General features: G+C 49.7%; 1 protein-coding gene across 1 annotated transcript in view; it reads left to right on the forward strand.

Moving 5' to 3' along the window:
* The window catches only part of SMCHD1 (structural maintenance of chromosomes flexible hinge domain containing 1), a 437,194-nt gene that overhangs the window by 19,612 nt on the left and 397,014 nt on the right, over positions 1-20,568 (forward strand). Inside the window, exon 2 of the mRNA XM_075316053.1 lies at positions 5,582-5,657. Coding sequence (XP_075172168.1) covers positions 5,582-5,657 — 76 coding nt within the window. The remainder of the gene's footprint in view (positions 1-5,581; positions 5,658-20,568) is intronic.

The following is a 20,568-nucleotide window of genomic DNA, read 5'->3' on the forward strand; positions in this document are numbered from 1 at the left end:
AAAAAGGGCTGTGTATACTGCGTGTGCTGCATGTGGGGCTAATCTACCAGCAGGCTCCGATGACCCCCATTGTGTGCAATGCTCCGACCCGGTGCTGCTTCGCCAACCGGAGTCAGGAGAGGTAGCGACCCAGGCTGAGACGCTTGTAAGTTCTGCCCCGGTGACAGGGACAGACTTTGCAGTTTTTGCAGATAATATGTCTGTATCTATGGCAAAAATCCTTGAGACCTTGCAATCTATGCATGGGGCGCAGTCTCTGGGCACGGCGAGGCCTCTGTCCTCAGGTCCCCCTTACTTGGAATGTATCCAGCCCACAGGGGGGTCCCCGGCTTCTCAGGCCGAGGATTATGACTCAGATGATGGCCCCAGCCACCCTAAGCGAGCTCGCTGGGAAAGACCCTCGACGTCTTCACACTGCTCAGGGTCTCAGCGCAATCAGTCTCCCTGTGATGTGTCTGATGAGAGTGATCAGGAATCCACTCCTGGAACCCCTCTCAACCTGGATACCCCGGATGGGGATGCCATGGTAAACGACCTTATCTCAGCCATCAATAGGCTGTTGGATATTTCTCCCCCAGCCCCTTCAGCAGAAGAGGCGGCTGCGGAGCAGGAAAAGTTTCGTTTCCTTTATCCCAAGCGTAAATTGAGTGCTTTGTTAGATCACTCTGACTTCAGAGAATCAATCCAGAAGCACGACGCTCACCCAGAAAGGCGTTTCTCTAAACGATCTAAAGATACGCGTTTCCCTTTCCCCCCTGAGGTGGTCAAGCGCTGGACACAGTGTCCAAAGGTAGACCCCCCGATTTCCAAACTTGCAGCTAGATCCATAGTTGCAGTGGAGGATGGCGCTTCACTTAAAGATGCCAATGACAGACAGATGGACCTTTGGTTAAAATCTGTCTATGAAGCTATAGGCGCGTCGTTTGCTCCGGCATTCGCAGCCGTATGGGCACTCCAGGCTATTTCAGCTGGCTTAGCAAAAGTGGATGCTATCATGCATCCAGCAGTGCCGCAAGTGGCGCACCTTACCACGCAGATGTCGGCGTTTGCGTCTTACGCTATCAATGCGGTCCTAGAATCTACCAGTCGCACCTCAATGGCGTCCGCCAATTCGGTAGTTTTGCGCAGAGCCTTGTGGTTAAAGGACTGGAAAGCAGATGCTGGTTCCAAAAAATGTTTAACCAGTTTGCCTTTGTCTAGAGATAGACTGTTTGGCGAGCCATTGGCTGACATCATTAAGCAGTCCAAGGGTAAAGACTCCTCTTTACCACAACCCAGAACATCCAAACCTCAGCAGAAAAAGTGGCAGCAGAGGTTTCAGTCCTTTCGAGGTTCGGGCAAGACACCATTTACCTCGTCCAAAGGGACTCAGAGGACGCAAAGAAACTCAGATTCGTGGCGGACTCACACACGCCCCAAGAAAGCAAATGGAGGTACCGCTTCCAAAGCGGCTACCTCATGACTTCCAGCCCCCCCCCTCCGCATCGCCGGTCGGGGGCAGGCTCTCCCGCTTTTCCGGCATTTGGATGTCACAGGTCAAAGACCGGTGGGTGACGGACATTTTGTCTCGCGGGTACAGAATCGAGTTCAATTCTCGTCCTCCAGCTCGGTTCTTCAGAACCTCCCCACATCCAGACCGAGCAGATGCTCTGCTGCAGGCGGTGGATTCCCTAAAAGCGGAAGGAGTGGTTATCCCAGTCCCTCCTCAGGAACAAGGGCAAGGGTTTTACTCCAATCTCTTTGTGGTTCCAAAAAAGGACGGCTCGTTCCGTCCTGTTCTGGACCTAAAACGGCTCAACAATCATGTGCACGCCAGGAGGTTCCGGATGGAAACCCTCCGCTCTGTCATTGCCTCAATGTCCAGAGGAGACTTCCTTGCCTCAATAGACATCAAAGATGCTTATCTCCACGTGCCAATTGCTACAGAACATCAACGTTTTCTACGTTTTGTGATAGGAGACGACCATTTTCAGTTCGTAGCTCTTCCATTTGGTCTGGCGACAGCCCCACGGGTCTTCACCAAGGTTATGGCGGCGGTGGTAGCAGTCTTGCACTCTCAGGGACACTCGGTGATCCCTTACCTAGACGACTTATTGGTCAAAGCTCCCTCTCAGGAGGCATGTCAGCACAGCCTGAATGCTACGCTGGAGACTCTACAGTCTTTCGGATGGATCATCAACTTTCCAAAGTCGATCCTATCACCGACTCAGTCACTAACGTATCTTGGCATGGAGTTTCATACTCTAGCAGCGATAGTGAAGCTTCCGCTGGACAAGCAGCGGTCACTGCAGACAGGGGTACAATCTCTTCTGCAGGGCCAGTTGCATCCCTTGCGGCGCCTCATGCATTTCCTAGGGAAGATGGTGGCAGCCATGGAAGCAGTTCCCTTTGCGCAGTTTCATCTGCGCCCACTTCAATGGGACATTCTCCGCCAATGGGACGGGAAGTCAACGTCCCTGGACAGGAAAGTCTCGCGTTCCCAGACGGCCAGGGACTCTCTACAATGGTGGCTCCTTCCCACCTCATTATCTCAGGGAAGATCCTTTCTGCCCCCATCCTGGGCAGTAGTTACGACAGATGCGAGTCTGTCGGGGTGGGGAGCAGTGTTTCTCCACCACAGGGCTCAGGGGACGTGGACTCCGCAGGAGTCCACCCTTCAGATCAATGTTCTGGAAATCAGAGCAGTGTATCTTGCCCTACTGGCCTTCCAGCAGTGGCTGGAAGGAAAGCAGATCCGAATCCAATCGGACAACTCCACAGCGGTGGCATACATCAACCACCAAGGAGGGACGCGCAGTCGGCAAGCCTTCCAAGAAGTCCGGCGCATTCTAATGTGGGTGGAGGACAGAGCATCCACCATATCCGCGGTTCACATCCCAGGCGTAGAAAACTGGGAAGCAGACTTCCTCAGTCGCCAGGGCATGGACGCAGGGGAATGGTCCCTTCACCCGGACGTGTTTCAGGAAATCTGTCGCCGCTGGGGAGTGCCGGACGTCGACCTAATGGCATCCCGGCACAACAACAAGGTCCCGGCATTCATGGCGAGGTCGCGCGATCAAAGAGCTCTGGCGGCAGACGCCTTGGTTCAAGATTGGTCGCAGTTTCAGCTCCCTTACGTGTTTCCGCCTCTGGCGCTCTTGCCCAGAGTGCTACGCAAGATCAGATCCGAGTGCAGCCGCATCATACTCGTCGCTCCAAACTGGCCGAGGAGGTCGTGGTATCCGGATCTGTGGCATCTCACGATCGGTCGACCGTGGTCACTGCCAGACCGACCAGACTTACTGTCCCAAGGGCCGTTTTTCCATCAGAATTCTGCGGCCCTGAACCTGACTGTGTGGCCATTGAGTCCTGGATCCTAGCATCTGCAGGATTATCTCAAGGAGTGATTGCCACAATGAGACAAGCTAGAAAGTCGAATTCTGCTAAGATCTACCACAGAACGTGGAAGATTTTCTTATCCTGGTGCTTGGCCCAGGGAGTGTCTCCCTGGCCATTTGCATTACCCAAGTTTCTTTCTTTCCTGCAATCGGGGTTAGAAAAGGGCTTGTCGCTCAGCTCCCTTAAAGGGCAAGTTTCGGCACTATCCGTGTTTTTTCAGAAGCGTCTAGCACGTCTTCCTAAGGTGCGCACGTTCCTGCAGGGGGTCTGTCATATTGTGCCCCCGTACAAGCGACCGTTAGATCCATGGGATCTGAACAGGGTACTAGTTGCTCTCCAGAAGCCGCCCTTCGAGCCTCTGAAGGAAGTTTCCTTTTCTCGGCTGTCGCAGAAAGTGGCGTTTCTTGTTGCCATCACATCGCTTCGGCGAGTGTCTGAGCTGGCAGCTCTGTCATCCAAGGCTCCCTTCCTGGTGTTCCACCAGGACAAGGTTGTGCTGCGCCCCATTCCGGAGTTTCTTCCTAAGGTCGTATCCTCTTTTCATCTTAATCAGGATATTTCCTTGCCTTCTTTTTGTCCTCATCCGGTTCACCGGTATGAAAAGGACTTACGTTTGCTAGATCTGGTGAGAGCACTCAGAATCTACATTTCCCGCACGGCGCCCATACGCCGTTCCGATGCACTTTTTGTCCTTGTCGCTGGTCCGCGCAAGGGGTTGCAGGCTTCTAAAGCCACCCTGGCTCGATGGATCAAAGAACCAATTCTTGAAGCCTACCGTTCTGCGGGGCTTCCGGTTCCTTCAGGGCTAAAAGCCCACTCAACCAGAGCCGTGGGTGCGTCCTGGGCATTACGTCACCAGGCTTCGGCTCAACAGGTGTGCCAGGCAGCTACCTGGTCCAGTCTGCACACTTTCACCAAGCATTATCAGGTGCATACCTATGCTTCGGCGGATGCCAGCTTAGGTAGAAGAGTCCTGCAGGCGGCAGTGACACCCCCATAGGGGAGGGCTGTTTTGCAGCTCTAACATGAGGTATTTCTTTACCCACCCAGGGACAGCTTTTGGACGTCCCAATCGTCTGGGTCTCCCAATAGAGCGCTGAAGAAGAAGGGAATTTTGTTACTTACCGTAAATTCCTTTTCTTCTAGCTCTTATTGGGAGACCCAGCACCCGCCCTGTTGTCCTTCGGGATGTTTTTTTGTTGTTTGCGGGTACACATGTTGTTCATGTTGAACGGTTTTTCAGTTCTCCGATGTTATTCGGAGTTAATTTGTTTAAACCAGTTATTGGCTTCCTCCTTCTTGCTTTGGCACTAAAACTGGAGAACCCGTGATACCACGGGGGGGTATAGCCAGAGGGGGAGGGGCCTTGCACTTTTAATGTAGTGCTTTGTGTGGCCTCCAGAGGGCAGTAGCTATACCCCAATCGTCTGGGTCTCCCAATAAGAGCTAGAAGAAAAGGAATTTACGGTAAGTAACAAAATTCCCTTCTTCATAAACCTTAGGCCTAAGCCACACGACATGAAAATCGGAGCCAGTGGAATGCGATAAAACATCGCATTCCACTCGGACCAATATTAACCTATGTGCCAGCACCCATGAGCAATTATTTTCTCCGCCCTAATCAAACCAAGATGGTCGCAGCATGCTGCGGGTGCAAGGTGATCCTTGTTTCTCTTGCACCCATTCAAGTTTATGGGGCGAGAGAAAAAAAGTCACACTGCACTCGCAGTACACCGGTGTAATGCGAGTGCAGAACGAGAATCGCAATAGCCGGCAACGGAGGAGAGAGGGAAATAAATCCCGCCCTCTCCTCCTCAGTGCCGGCCCTCCTCTCCTCAGCGCTGGCCCGCCCCTCCGCAGTGCCGCCCCGCCCCTCACAGCTGTGGTCCGATCGCATGATCGGATCTCAGTCGCAATGACACTTTGCTTCCGCTGTGCTTCCAGCGTGAGCTGAGTGTCATGCAAGGATCGCATTAGTCTCCGTGTGGCCCCGGCCTTAAACTGCAAATCATCTGGTATTTGAAAACAATTTCTGACTAAATCCATTTATGGAGATGAGGGGGAAAACCCTTTTAGGGACAATTTAGGGAAACCATTTTAACATCTGTGACAGAAGATCCTGGTAGTTGCATAGCACTTTCATTGGTACAGTACAATGTTATTTGTTTGTATTTTATGTTTTTATTTATGTTTTCTTTACTAGACTTTTGGCATCAGACCCAGTGAAGACTTTGTCATCTCAACAACAAATCGAAAACAGCTGACAGATGTTAATTTTAGTAAGTATTGATTTGCATTTTGCAACATTTTAATGCTAGAAATGATAATTTAGCAGGAAACTAAATTCATGCAGCGGCTGGATGCAAACGGCATTATAAGGACCTCATTGACTATAACAGGAACCGTTTGGTTTCTGTTAGGCCTAAAACACACTTCCGCAAAAAAAACGTACGTGTCTTACGGTCCGTTTTTCGGGTCCGTGTTCCGTTTTTTTGGGGCGTTTCTCCGGTACGTATGGCATTCGTGTGATGGCGTATGCGAGCCGTGTGTACGTGTAAAATGTCCGTGTTTGTGTGTCAAATGCCCGTGTATGTGTACGTGGAATGTCCGTGTGGAATGTCCGTTTGTGTGTTGCACAATGTCGTTGATACATGTCGGCTGACAGCAGACAGAGTTGCGCGATGAGAATGAACTCGGGTGAACTTCACCCGACTTCATTGTCATGCCGCGGCTCTGTCTGTGTGCCGCGTACTGATTAGCGGTCACCTGTGAAGGATTCACCAGTGACCGCTAATCCCCCGAGTGACTGAAGTGAGCAGCCCTCTCTCATACTTACCGCTCCCCGATCACCAGCGCGGCGAGGAACAGCTGTGCAGAGAATACGCGGCAACAATTACTTTGAAAATGCCGGCCGCTCATTAATCAATCTCGTATTCCCTGCTTTCCCCACCCACCGGCGCCTATGATTGGTTGCAGTCAGACACGCCCCCCACGCTGAGTGACAGCTGTCTCACTGCACCCAATCACAGCAGCCGGTGGGCGTGTCTATACTGTGCAGTAAAATAAATAAATAATTTAAAAAAACGGCGTGCGGTCCCCCCCATTTTAATACCAGCCAGATAAAGCCATACGGCTGAAGGCTGGTATTCTCAGGATGGGGAGCCCAAAATTATGGGGAGCCCCCCAGCCTAACAATATCAGTCAGCAGCCGCTCAGAATTGCCGCATACATTAGATGCGACAGTTCTGGAACTGTACCCGGCTCTTCCCGATTTGCCCTGGTGTGTTGGCAAATCGGGGTAATAAGGAGTTTTTGGCAGCCCATAGCTGCCAATAAGTCCTAGATTAATCATGTCAGGCGTCTCCCCGAGATACCTTCCATGATTAATCTGTAAGTGGCAGTAAATAAAACACACACACGAAAAAAAAGGGAATTTTGTTTACTTACCGTAAATTCCTTTTCTTCTAGCTCCTATTGGGAGACCCAGACAATTGGGTGTATAGCTTCTGCCTCCGGAGGCCACACAAAGTATTACACTTTTAAAAAAGTATAACCCCTCCCCTCTGCCTATACACCCTCCCGTGGATCACGGGCTCCTCAGTTTTGGTGCAAAAGCAGGAAGGAGAAAACTTATAAATTGGTCTAGGGTAAATTCAATCCGAAGGAGGTTCGGAGAACTGAAAACCATGAACCAAAAGAACAAATCAACATCAACAACATGTGTAAATCTGCTTCCCAGTTTTCCACGCCCGGGATGTGAACTGCGGAGATGGTGGAGCCTGTGACTTCCACCCACTGCAGAATCCGCCCGACTTCCTGGAAGGCTTGACGACTGCGAGTGTCGCCTTGGTGGTTGATGTAGGCGACGGCAGTGGCGTTGTCCGACTGGATTCGGATCTGCCTGCCCTCCAGCCACCGATGGAAAGCCAATAGGGCTAGATATACTGCCCTTATCTCCAGAATATTGATCTGAAGGGACGATTCTATTGGAGTCCAGGTTCCTTGAGCCCTGTGGTGGAGAAAAACAGCTCCCCAACCTGACAGGCTCGCGTCCGTGGTGACCACGGCCCAGGTTGGAGGGAGGAAGGATTTTCCCCGAGACAGAGATGTGGGTAGGAGCCACCACTGAAGTGATGTTTTGGCGTGCTGAACACGTGCTGAACACGGACATACTCCGTGTGCGGTCCGTGCAGGCACAGACCCATATACTTTAGCGGGTCCGTGCCTGCGTGATGCCGGCCAAAAACGGACATGTTGTCCGTGTAGAAAAGCGCACACACGTGCTTACCACACGGACACACGTTCCGTGTGATTTTACGTGTGTGCGCCATCTACCGTAGAACAACATGGGTCTCCGTGTGTACGTGTCTCCGGTACGTGCAAATACGTACCGCACACGTACAAATTAAACGGATGTGTGTTGCGGGTCTCACAGTGACTGTTATTTTGCTGGAACAAATATCTCAGCTTGTTCCTAAAACGGATCAAACATGTAGTTCAAAACTGTACATGTGAACAGAGCCATTGATAAGTGAGTTAAAGGAGTCATCCACTACTTGGACAACCCCTTCTCATTCTCCAAGTACTCCCTCATAAAAATAAAAGCCTATACTTACTTCTGGTGTCAGCGCAGTTTCAACAATGTTGGAACTTGTGTTCCCGGGGCCAACGTGGCATTCCTATGACACGCTTACCCCGTGACCATTCGCTGCTGGCTTCCTCCTTCTTTCTGCCTTCGGGCACATGAGCAGCTAACAGGAAGTGAGCAGCAGCCGCAGCTCTCAATTCCTGTTAATTACCGTCAGAAGGCAAGGAGTAGGAAGTCCCAACATCGCTAGAAGAGCAGCGATATCGGAGGTGAGTATAGACTTTTTTTTTTATTTTTTTTATTTTTTTTTATTGTCCAATTAATGGACAACAACAAAAAAGGCTGCATGAAAAAAGAGCAAGAGAACTAAGTCTCCCATACCTTCAGCTATCTGCGTGCAAGGAGCAGGGAAGGAAACCGTGTGACTCCATGTGAGCAATCGGTAGAAAAAGAGAAATCCTCCAGCACACTTAAAAATTTGGTTTCAAAAGTTTATTCCATAGATTAAAAATAAAATGGATCCACAAAACATAATGTTTAACGCTGACAACCCCTCCTCAATCACAATATTCTGAAATTTAAAATAATAACAGCCTATACTCTCCTATAGTGTGGGCTGTTATTATTTTACATGGGGATATAGTGATTAAGAAGGAGTTCAAGTAGTTGAGAGCCCCTTTAAGGGCTATTCCCATCTCTGTCTTTCATGGCCGAGATGGGAAATTGCTTGTAGGTCACTGTGACAAGAGCCTTGAATATGAAACAGCTGAGCACAGATGTGTTAACCCCCTCACCACCATGGACGTACCTATATGTCTTACAAGGCAAGTGTTTCCCGACCAAAAATATATAGGTATGTCCTGGTGATCACGCGGCCATCGATCGCCGGTGGTGTCTTGGCTTTCCTAACACCCAAGCCCCGGCTCTCATAGCCAGGGACAGTGCCATTCTACGCTGAGCACTTACACTGGGCGGTTACATGTAAGGGTGCGTGCCAACGATCAGGAATAGCGAAGTTTTGGACACAGCATGTTTTCGCTGCGTCCACAACGCTCTTTTGTACAATTCAAGAACAGTAGATGGGATTTATACTAATCCCACACACACTGTGCTTCTTTTCTTTGTCGCTCTATTGGGAGACCCAGACAATTGGGTGTATAGCTACTGCCTCCGGAGGCCACACAAAGTATTACACTTAAAAGTGTAAGGCCCCTCCCCTTCTGGCTATACACCCCCCCCGTGGGAGCACGGGATCCTCAGTTTTCAAGCTTTGTGCGAAGGAGGCACACATCCACGCATAGCTCCACTGTTTAGTCAGCAGCAGCTGCTGACTTTGTCGGATGGAAGAAAAGAGGGCCCATATCAGGGCCCCCAGCATGCTCCCTTCTCACCCCACTTTTGTCGGAGGTGTTTGTTAAGGTTGAGGTACCCATTGCGGGTACGGAGGCTGGAGCCCACATGCTGATTCCTTCCCCATCCCCATTACAGGGCTCTGGGCGAAGTGGGATTCTATCAGTCTCCAGGCACAGGAGACCGTGCTCCGTCCACAGCCCTGAGAATCTGCTGGACATGGAGCTGAGTATCGTCAGGGACAGGGCCCTGCTACATTAAGGTACTCTGTGTCCCCGTACACGCGCACACACACACCAGCATTGCTGGGTGTGTTAGTGCGCCGGGGGCAGCAGCGCGTCGCGCTTGTGCTATACTCACTGCAGCTAGCTGAGTGAGTTTATGTGTTGGGAACTACCGCGCCGACCGCTGATGGCGGTTTTTACAGCAGCGCTACGGCGCGGCTGCGACTTGTGGTGCGCCGGGGACTTCCGCGCTGGCCGCGCTTTTACGGCGGCCGCGCTTATAAATCGAGTCCCCGGCTTTTGCGGCCTAGTTCCGTTCGTTCCCGCCCCCAGGCCTGCCAGTCAGGGGAAGGGCGGGACGCTGTGCTGCACTTCAGCGCCGAGGGCTGGAGGCTGCTTAGCATACTCCAACCCCCTTCACTGGGCACAGTGGGACGCAGTTTCCCGCACTTTTGTCTAGGGCACGCCTACGACCCGCCCCTCTTCACAGCGCTGGCAGCCATTCCTGTTTGCAGGGAGACAAGCTCTGGGGATCCAGATACAGGATTCGGGCGACCACACACCCGCTTGGAGCGGGCGGTAAGCGGCACCTCGGGTGCTGACACCACTTGTGCCGCAGTGTTCATTTGTATATGCTTGTATTTTATACCTTGCACTGTACGGTCGCTATTCCGGGCTATATACCCTCCTAGATTGCTAGACAACATGTCGTCCGCAAAAAAGCAGGGGGCCAAGTCAAAGGCTTGCTATGCTACCTGTACTGCAGGTGCGGCTGTCCTACCGGCTGATGCCACTGACCCCCATTGTGTGCAATGTTCGGCCCTGTGGCACTTGCACAGCCGGGGCCTCTGCTGGAAGTGGCCCAAGGAAAACCACCTGTGAACACTGTCCAGGTGACAGGGACGGAATTTGCAGTTTTGTACTGATACATTGTCTGTGACTATGACAAAAATCCTTGCGACTTTGCAGTCCAGACCGGTACCTCAGACCAGGGGCACTGTTGATTCACTGCTCCCTGGCCCCCCTCATTTGGAACAAATCCGTGCTCCGGGGGGGTCCCATACATCCCAGGGTGATGGCTCTGACACGGACGACAGTCCCAGACAGCCTAACCGAGCTTGCTATGAGTGACCCTCGACTTCATCACACTGGTCAGGGTCCCAGCAAGAGGACTCTCTATTTGATGAGGTAGAGGTAGCTGATCAGGATTCTGATCCTGAGACTGCTCTCAATCTGGATACATCTGATGGGGACGCCATAGTGAATGATCTTATAGCGTCCATCAATAAAAAGGTTGGATTTTTCTCCCCTAGCTCCCCCAGTGGAGGAGTCAGCTTTACAGCAGGAGAAATTCCTTTTCAGGTATCCCAAGCGTATATTAGGCACTTTTCTGGACCACTTGGACTTTACAGAGTCAGGCCAGAAACAACACGCTTATCCGGATAAGCGTTTCTCCAAACGTCTTTAGGATACACGTTGTCTCTTCCCCCTAAGGTGGTCAAGAACTGTACCCAGTGTCCAAAGGTGGATCCCCCAATCTCCAGGCTTGCGGCTAGGTCCATAGTGGCAGTGGAAGATGGTGCTTCACTTAAAGATACCACTGACGGACAGATGGAACTCTAGTTGGAATCCATCTATGAAGCTATCGGCGCGTCGTTTGCTCCAGCATTCGCAGCCGTATGGGCACTCCAAGCTATTTCAGCTGGTCTTGCGCAGGTTGACTCTCTCACGCGTACATCTGGTCGCAAGTAGCGTCCTTAACCTCTCAAATGTCTGCATTTGCGTCTCACGCTATTAATGCGGTCCTAGACTCTACGAACCGTACGGCAGTGGCGTCCGCCAACTCCGTGGTTTTACGCAGAGCCTTGTGGTTAAGGGAAGGGAAAGCAGATTCTGCTTCCAAGAAGTGCTTAACCAGTTTGCCATTCTGGTGACCGACTGTTTAGTGAGAGATTGGATGAAATCATTAAACAGTCCAAGGGTAAGGATTCATCCTTATCCCAGCCCAGACCAATTAAACCCCAACAGAGAAGGGGACAATCGAGGTTCCGGTCCGTTCGAGGCTCGGGCAGGTCCCAATTCTCCTCGTCCAAAAGGACTCAAAAGGATCAGAGGAGCTCAGATTCTTCGCATCCTAGGTCGGTGGCAGGCTCTCCCGCTTTGGCGACATTTCACTGCCGTATGTCAAAGACCGTTGGGTGAAAGACATTCTGTCTCACGGGTATAGGATAGAGTTCACTCGTCCTCCAACTCGATTCTTCGGAACTTCTCCGCCTCCCGGCCGAGCCGATGCTCTTCTGCAGGCGGTGTGCTCTTTGAAGGCAGAACTAGTGGTGATCCCTGTTCCTCTTCAGGAACAAGGTCACGGCTTTTACTCCAATTTGTTTGTGGTACCAAAAAAGGGCGTGTCTTTCCGTCCTGTTCTGGACCTAAGACTGCTCAACGAGCATGTGAAATCCGGGCGGTTCCGGATGGAATCCCTCCGCTCCGTCATCGCCTCAATGTCTCAAAGAGATTTCCTAGCATCAATGCGCATCAAAGATGCTTATCTCCACGTGCCGATTGCTCCAGAGCACCAGCGTTTTCTACGCTTCGTTATAGGGCACGAACACCTTCAGTTCGTAGCCCTGATTTTCAGTCTGACGACAGCCCCAAGTGTCTTCGCCAAGGTCATGGCAGCAGTAGTAGCAGTCCGGCACTCTCGGGGTCACTCTATGATCCCTTACTTGGACAATCTACTTGTCAAGGCACCCTCTCAAGAGGCATGCCAACACAGCCTGAACGTTGCGCTAGAGACTCTCCAGAGTTTCGGGGGGATCATCAACTTGGCAAAGTCAAGTCTGACCCCAACCCAATCAATAACTACCTGGGCATGGAGTTTCATACTCTCTCAGCGATAGTGATGCTTCCGCTGGACAAACAGCGTTCACTACAGACAGGGGTGCAATCTCTGCTTCAGAGCCAGTCGCACCCCTTGAGACGCCTCATGCACTTCTTGGGAAGATGATAGCAACAATAGAGGCAGTCACTTTCGCGCAGTTTCAGCTGCGCCTACTACAATGGGACATTCTCCGCCAATGGGACGGGGAGCCGACGTCCCTAGACAGGAACGTCTCCCCTTCTCAGACTGCCAAGGATTCTCTTCAGTAGTGGCTTCTTCCCACTCATTGTCAATAGGAAAGTCTTTCCTACCCTCATCCTAGGCGGTGGTCACAACGGACGCGAGTCTATCAGGGTGGGGAGCAGTGTTTCTCCACCACAGGACTCAAGGTACGTGGACTCAGGAAGAGTCCACCCTTCAGGTCAATGTTCTGGAAATCAGAGCAGTGTGTCTTGCACTACAAGCCTTCCAGCAGTAGCTGGAAGGCAAGCAGATCCGAATTCAGTCGGACAACTCCACAGCTGTGACATACATCAACCACCAAGGAGAGACACGCAGTCGGCAAGCCTTCCAAGAAGTCCGGCTGATTCTGACGTGGGTGGAAGACACGGCATCCACCATATCCGCAGTTCACATCCCCGGCGTAGAAAACTGGGAAGCAGACTTCCTCAATCGCCAGGGTATGGACGCAGGGGAATGGTCTCTTCACCCGGACGTGTTTCAGGAAATTTGTCGCCGCTGAGGGAGGCCGGACGTCGACCTAATGGCGTCCCGGCACAACAACAAGGTCCCGGCCTTCATGGCACGGTCTCACGATCTCAGACCTCTGGCGGCGGACGCCTTAGTGCAAGATTGGTTGCAATTCCGATTGCCTTATGTGTTCCCACCTCTGGCGCTGTTGCCCAGAGTGCTAAGCAAGATAAGGACCGACTGACGCCGCGCCGTCCTAGTCGCTCCAGACTGGACAAGGAGGTCGTGGTTCTCGGATCTGTGGCATCTCACGGTAGGCCAACCGTGGGCACTACCAGACCGACCAGACTTGCTATATCAAGGGCCGTTTTTTCATCAGGATTCTGCGGCCCTGAACCTGACTGTGTGGCTATTGAGTCCTGGATCCTAGCGTCATCAGGATTATCTCAAGAGGTCATTGCCACCATGCAACAGGCTAGGAAACTAACCTCTGCCAAGATCTACCACAGGACGTGGAAGATATTCTTAGCTTGGTGCTCTGCTCAAGAAGTTTCTCCCTGGCCATTTGCCTTGCCTACCTTTCTTTCTTTCCTGCAATCCGGGTTGGAAAAAGGGCTGTCGCTCGGCTCCCTTAAGGGACAAGTCTCTGCGCTATCTGTATTTTGTTCAGAAGCGCCTAGCACAACTTCCTCAGGTACGCACGTTCCTGCAAGGGGTTTGTCATATCGTCCCTCCTTACAAGCGGCCGTTAGAGCCATAGGATCTGAACAAGGTTCTCATTGCTCTCCAAAAGCCGCCTTTCGAGTTTTTTTCAGGGATGTTTCCCTGTCTCGCCTTTCACAGACAGTGGCCTTTCTAGTAGCGGTCACGTCTCTTCGGAGAGTGTGCGAGCTAGCAGCGCTGTCAGGCAAATCTCCATTCCTGGTATTTCACCAGGACAAGGGGGTTCTGCGCCCGATTCCGGAGTTTCTCCCTAGGGTGGTATCCCCCTTTCATCTCAATCAGGATATCTCCTTACCTTCTTTGTGTCCTCGTCCAGTTCATCAATGCGATAAGGATTTGCATTTGTTGGATCTGGTGAGAGCACTCACACTCTACATTTCCCGCACGGCACCTCCGCGCCGCTCGGATGCATTCTTTGTCCTTATCGCTGGCCAGCGTAAAGGGTCACAAGTTTCCAAATCCCCCCTGGCTCGGTGGATCAAGGAACCGATCTGGAAGCCTACCGTTCTGTGGGGCTTCTGGTTCCCTCAGGGCTGAGGGCCCGTTCTACCAGAGCCGTGGGTGCGTCCTGGGCATTACGCCACCAGGCTACGGCTCAGCAGGTGTGCCAGGCGGCTACCTGGTCGAGTCTGCACACTTGTACCAAGCATTATCAAGGGCATGCCTATGCTTCGGCGGAAGCCAGCCTAGGTAAACAAGTCCTTCAGGCGGCAATTGCCCACCTGTAGAAAAGGGCCGTTTTTATGGCCCTATCACGAGGTATTATTTTACCCACCCAGGGATTGCTTTTGGACATCCCAATTGTCTGGGTCTCCCAATAGAGCGACAAAGAAGAAGGGAATTTTGTTTACTTACCGTAAATTCCTTTTCTTCTAGCTCTAATTGGGAGACCCAGCACCCGCCCGTGTTTTTTTGTATATACATGTTATTCATGTTGAATGGTTTCAGTTCTCCGATATTCCTTCGGAATGAATTTGCTTAAACCAGTTTATTGGCTTTCCTCCTTCTTGCTTTTGCACTAAAACTGAGGATCCCGTGCTCCCACGGGGGGGTGTATAGCCAGAAGGGGAGGGGCCTTACACTTTTAAGTGTAATTTAAGTGTAATACTTTGTGTGGCCTCCGGAGGCAGTAGCTATACACCCAATTGTCTGGGTCTCCCAATTAGAGCTAGAAGAAAAGGAATTTACGGTAAGTAAACAAAATTCCCTTCTTCTCCGCAGCGTAAACTGACATTCAGTGAGCTTCCCGAGCCACTGTATGTCAATCTATGCTTTTGTAGACGCAAGTGTTTCTTGGCGGGAGAACAGAGTGCCAGCCCGCTGCCTGTAGGATGCAGCGTGTGCGGATCATATGCACATACCCTGAAGCTCTGAAAAAACGTGATTCAGAAAAAAATTCCAAAAGGAAAATTCTCTGTAATGAGTCACTTTGAACTGTTGTCTGGCCTGTGGTCCAGCGGCGTACAACTTTTTTATGCATCTTTTTATGCCTGCACAACATTTTTTTGTTCACCTTTTGAAAAGATGGGCACCCCTACATAAAGGCCAAACAGAGTCCAGAGTAACGCTACTGCCTCATTATAGTGAATTGATCCGTCGGGGATTTCACCTGAATCACGTATTTCGGAGATGTAGCTGGAATTCCCAATGTAAATGCTCAGAGTAGCACGGGATGAATGTGGACTGATCCAAAATGTTCTGTAGCAAAATTGCCATCAAATAGCATTCAACTGAGCTCATTAAAGCACAAGTCCCCACTAGGGTGTAAATCATCTTTTCTGGGGGGGGCTTCCACATTGCTGGTAACACAAAGGCTCTCAAAACGCTACGCCCTCTCACCCGCCCCCCCTAAAGAAGAAAAAAAAAAAAAATCCAAATGCTCACTTTCTTCTCAGCCCCAGAATGTGCCAAAACAGTAAGCGTCCACATGTTTTGCATTTTTGTAATGAGGAGAGCCTGCCTAATTTACGGGGTCCAGGTTTCCAGAAGCATGAGCTGGGCACAATGTACGGGCATTACAAGGACTTATTTGCAATTTTTAACTCTGCAACATTCACTACGTTTAATACCATAGGTGTTTTCCAGAGACTAAATCGTAACTATACCTGTAGATGAATTCCCGGAGTGGCGTAATTTCCCAAATTTGATGACTTGAGGGGGATTTCTTCTGTTCTGGTACTTAGGAGCTCTGCAAATGGAGTCTGGAAACTATTCTAAGAAAATCTGTGCTCCAAAAATCAAATGGCGCTCCTTCCCTCCCGAGCTTTGCAGTGGGCCCAAACAGTACTGTACAGTGACATGAGGTATTTTTACATTCAGGAGAAATTGTGTAACACATTATGGGGCCTTTTTTTTAACCTATTCCCCTTGTGAAAATGGGAAATCTGGGGTTAAAGCAACATTTTTTTTTTTTTTCCAAAACTTTTTATTTTCCAATTTTTTATAAACATAACAAGATATTCATGGTTACACAACGTAAAACATTTGTCTGACAATATGTGACATAATAGGGTGCGATGCCCCAACTTGATATTTTAAACTGTTTATCTGATTGATATGGTCTCTATTAAACCAAGGCAAAAGTACTAAGAAATAACAGACGCGATACAAGTCAATTAGAATCATTAAACCCCTGTGCCAACCCCGAATGCTTCCAAATTTTCTGGCACGTCTTGTTGCTACCTTAGCGTCTCGTCTCCCCTTCCCTCCAGAACCCACACCTACGTGATTTTCAATTTACCCAGGTTGTCCTGGATATCATTCAGAAGGTACCATTCCGATTGTACAAAAGGTGTCATCAGATTATCTATTTCTCCCTGAGTAAATTGACTTTCAATGAAGTTTCTCCATTTCCCAAAGAACTTGGGTGTCAACCTGTCTTTGTCCCTTTCCGCTTCCAGTTTCTCCAGCCTCAATAGATTATGTAATTCACCGATGACCTCTTTTATGGATGGTCCCTCCCTTTGTATCCAATGCTTTAAGATGGACCGTTGTCTATCATGGCTATGTCATGTATTATTGTATATTTCTTCTTTCCCGGCATGTCCGATCCCCCTCTTACTCCTCCCTCAAAGGAATGAAAAATCCACACCATTAGCTCTAGATTTCCAGAAATTCCCCATGTTGCCTGGACAAATAATCTAACTTGATTCCAGAACCTGTGAATTTCCTTACACTCCCATAGTCCATGTAGCATATCTGTTTTTTCTCTTTGACATTTAGGACACCGCATATCTCTTCCCGGAATGTTGAAGCCCATAATAGCCCTATGTAAAATTCTAAATTGGGTGTCTCTCCATCTCTCATTGGTAACGTATTTCCGCATCTATACCCATCCCTTCAATATATCCCCTACAACTTCCTGCCCTTTCAATTGTTTCCCCCACGCTGTTAGAGTACGGCTATCCTCCCCAGATATAAGCACTCCCCGAAATGTTCGGTAAATTTGGGAAACATTTACACTTGCTAAATCACTTTCCATAAGCTCATCAATCAAACTCTTATTCAATTCCTTTCCAAGCTCCCCCAAATCTACAAATACGCCATGCTTCAATTGTTCATATTGGATGATATGTGAGCTATTAAGGTCATACTTGTCAAGCACTTCCCGCCCTGTCAGCCACCTTCTCTCCTCCACATTCATGACATCCTTCATTCTCTCGACGCCCTTCTCTTTCCATCTAGTAAATAGCTTATTTTCCCGTCCCATGGGAAAGTTCGGAGATGCCCAGGGATTTAAGTACTTAGATACTTTCCATGACAGCCCCAATTTCTTTCTTACCAGTTTCCATGTTAGCATAGTATCTCGGAATAAGATTGATTTCCTTATGTGCCCATCCGCCCTGGACAATGGGGAGTGTAAAATGGACGCCAAATCCCACGGTGATGCATACTTGGCTTCCATGCCATAGTCTGAGTGCCTGCTCGTTCCTCTCATCCAATCAAACACATGTCTCATTATACACACCAGGTTATAACCCCGAACATCCTGGAAACTGAGACCTCCTTCCTCCGTTGACTTAATCAGTGATCGTAACTTTATTCTAGGTTTCCTTCCCCTCCATATAAAATCCGTATACGCTAAGTTGAGCCTATTTACGTCCCTCAGTTTTAGCAATATTGGGATCGTCTGGAATGGGTACAACAGCCTAGGAAAGCTCATCATTTTTATCAGGTGGCACCTTGCCAGTAGTGGTAGAGGCAGACCCTTCCATCCCTTTAGTTGTGCTATAATTTTCCTAATTAGCGGGCCATAATTCATCTCGTAAATTGATTCCACCGTTCTTCCTATATGAATTCCCAGGTATTTAAGTGATGTCTGTGCTATAGGAATGCCACATAGACAACCATCTCTTGCATTCCCCCCTTTTAGGAACAGGATCTCACACTTTTTTTTATTCAATTTGAATCCTGAGACTTAAGCTGGTGTCACACTAAACGACAGCGACAACGACGTCGCTGTTACGTCACCATTTTCGGTGACGTAACAGCGACCTTGTAAGTCGCTGTTATGATCGCTGCTTAGCTGTCAAACACAGCAGAAGCAGCGATCATAACGTCGCTGTGCTACATGTTCAGAGAGCAGGGAGCCGCGCTTAGCGCTGGCTCCTTGCTCTCCTGCAGCACACATCGGGTTAATTAACCCGATGTGTGCTGCAGCTACATGTCACAGTGCAGAGAGCAGGGAGCCGCGCTTAGCGCTGGCTCCTTGCTCTCCTGCAGCACACATCGGGTTAATTAACCCGATGTGTGCTGCAGCTACATGTCACAGTGCAGAGAGCAGGGAGCCGCGCGCACTGCTTAGCGCTGGCTCCTTGCTCTCCTTGCTACAGTATACATCGGGTTAATTACCCGATGCGTACTGCAGCCACATGTCACAGTGCAGGAGCCGGCACTGGCAGCAAGAGCGGAGGCTGGTAACCAGCGTAAACATCGGGTAACTAGGGAAAGGTCTTCCCTTGGTTACCCGATGTTTACGCTGGTTACAGCTTACCGCAGCTGCCAGTGCCGGCTCCTGCTTGCTTCATTTCGTCGCTCTCTCGCTGTCACACACAGCGATGTGTGTGTCACAGCGGGAGAGTGACGACCAAAAAATGAAGCTGGACATTCAGCAACGACCGGCGACCTCACAGCAGGGGCCAGGTCGTTGCTGGATGTCACACACAGCGACAGCGACGGGACGTCGCTGCAACGTCACAGAAAATGGTGACGTAGCAGCGACGTCGTTGTCGTCGTCGTTATGTGTGACACCAGCTTAAGCTAAATTTTTCAATTAGGGCTAGAGTCTGTGGCAAATCCGCGTTAGGGTCCCCCATATATAGTATGACATCATCGGCAAAAAGCGCTGTCTTTATTTCAGTTCCCCTTACCTTAATCCCTTTAAAACTATTCGGGCCCTGCAGTATTCTTGACAATGGTTCAATGGCCAAGTTGAATAGAAGGGGAGATAACGGGCAGCCTTGTCTTGTTCCCTTCATCAAAGGGAACACGTCTGATAGAAAACCTGGAGTGTGTATCCTAGCTCCCGAGTTAGCGTAAAGATTCCTAATGTAAAGCCTCATTTTGCCTACAATCCCTGTGGCCTCTAGTACTTTGTCCAACCAGCTCCAATTTACATTGTCAAACGCTTTTTCTGCATCGAGTGTAACTAGAGCGGGTCTTGCCCCCCTCTCTATCTGTTCCAATCTCACCGCATCCACCACTAGTATTGTCTTCCGGATATTAGTGACAGCATTTCTCCCTTTAATAAACCCTACCTGGTGCTCTGTAATGATCCTTGGAAGAATCATGGCCAATCTATTAGCCATAATCTTAGACATTATTTTTAAATCCTGGTTTATAAGTGATATGGGTCTATAACTAGAGGGATCATCCAGGTCTTTAGTTCCCTTAGGGAGTAATTTGATATATGCTACGTTTGAATTTTTAGGAATTTCCTCTCCTTACAAAAATGCATTAAATACAGCAGTTAAATCAGGCGAGATCAGATCTCTCATAGCCTTATAAAATTCGCTGTTAAAACCATCGGGGCCTGGTGCCTTGTTGGTGTTAAGTTTCCCGATTGTTCTAGTCACCTCCTCAACTGTGATATCTGCGTTTAGGTCACTCAGATCTTCCTCTGTTAAGCTAGGCAAGTGCGCTTGTCTTAACCACTCTGCCTCGTCAGTCATGTCATTGTTTCCTGGCCCATATAGTTTTCTATAAAAATCTCCCAGCAATTTATTAATTTCCTTAGGATATGTGGTCACCCCCCCCCCCCCCCTTTCTTTTTAGTTTGGAAATCACTGTCATTTTCCTGCTACCCCTTGCCAGATTTGCCAACATCCTCCCCGCCTTGTTGCAAAATCTATGTAACTCTGCTTCCCTGTGCGACCAATATAGTTGCTCCTTTTTTTTTTTTTTGGCCCATTCATCGAACCCCCTTTTCGCCCCATCTGCTAGTATGTTGGCCTTTATGCCATCATGAAATATGCTCTGTTGGGGGTTTGAACCGTAGACATTGTAGATACTTAATTTACCCGCTGGACTAATGATTGTTAAATGTTGCCACCGTCCCTGATCGTCCGCCTCGTGTGTCACTACTTCATGGCTGAGCTGTTTATGTATTAGAATCATTGTCCCCGCTTTCCTACCTTGTGCTTCTGCCCCATATACAGTACCCACCCAGTATTTCTTCATGCGGAAAAAGTCCTCCTTCCCCAAATGCGTTTCCTGTAATAATGCAATATCTGTCT

The sequence above is a fragment of the Anomaloglossus baeobatrachus genome, chromosome 6, assembly GCF_048569485.1.
Source record: "Anomaloglossus baeobatrachus isolate aAnoBae1 chromosome 6, aAnoBae1.hap1, whole genome shotgun sequence".
Classification (NCBI taxonomy): domain Eukaryota; kingdom Metazoa; phylum Chordata; class Amphibia; order Anura; family Aromobatidae; genus Anomaloglossus; species Anomaloglossus baeobatrachus.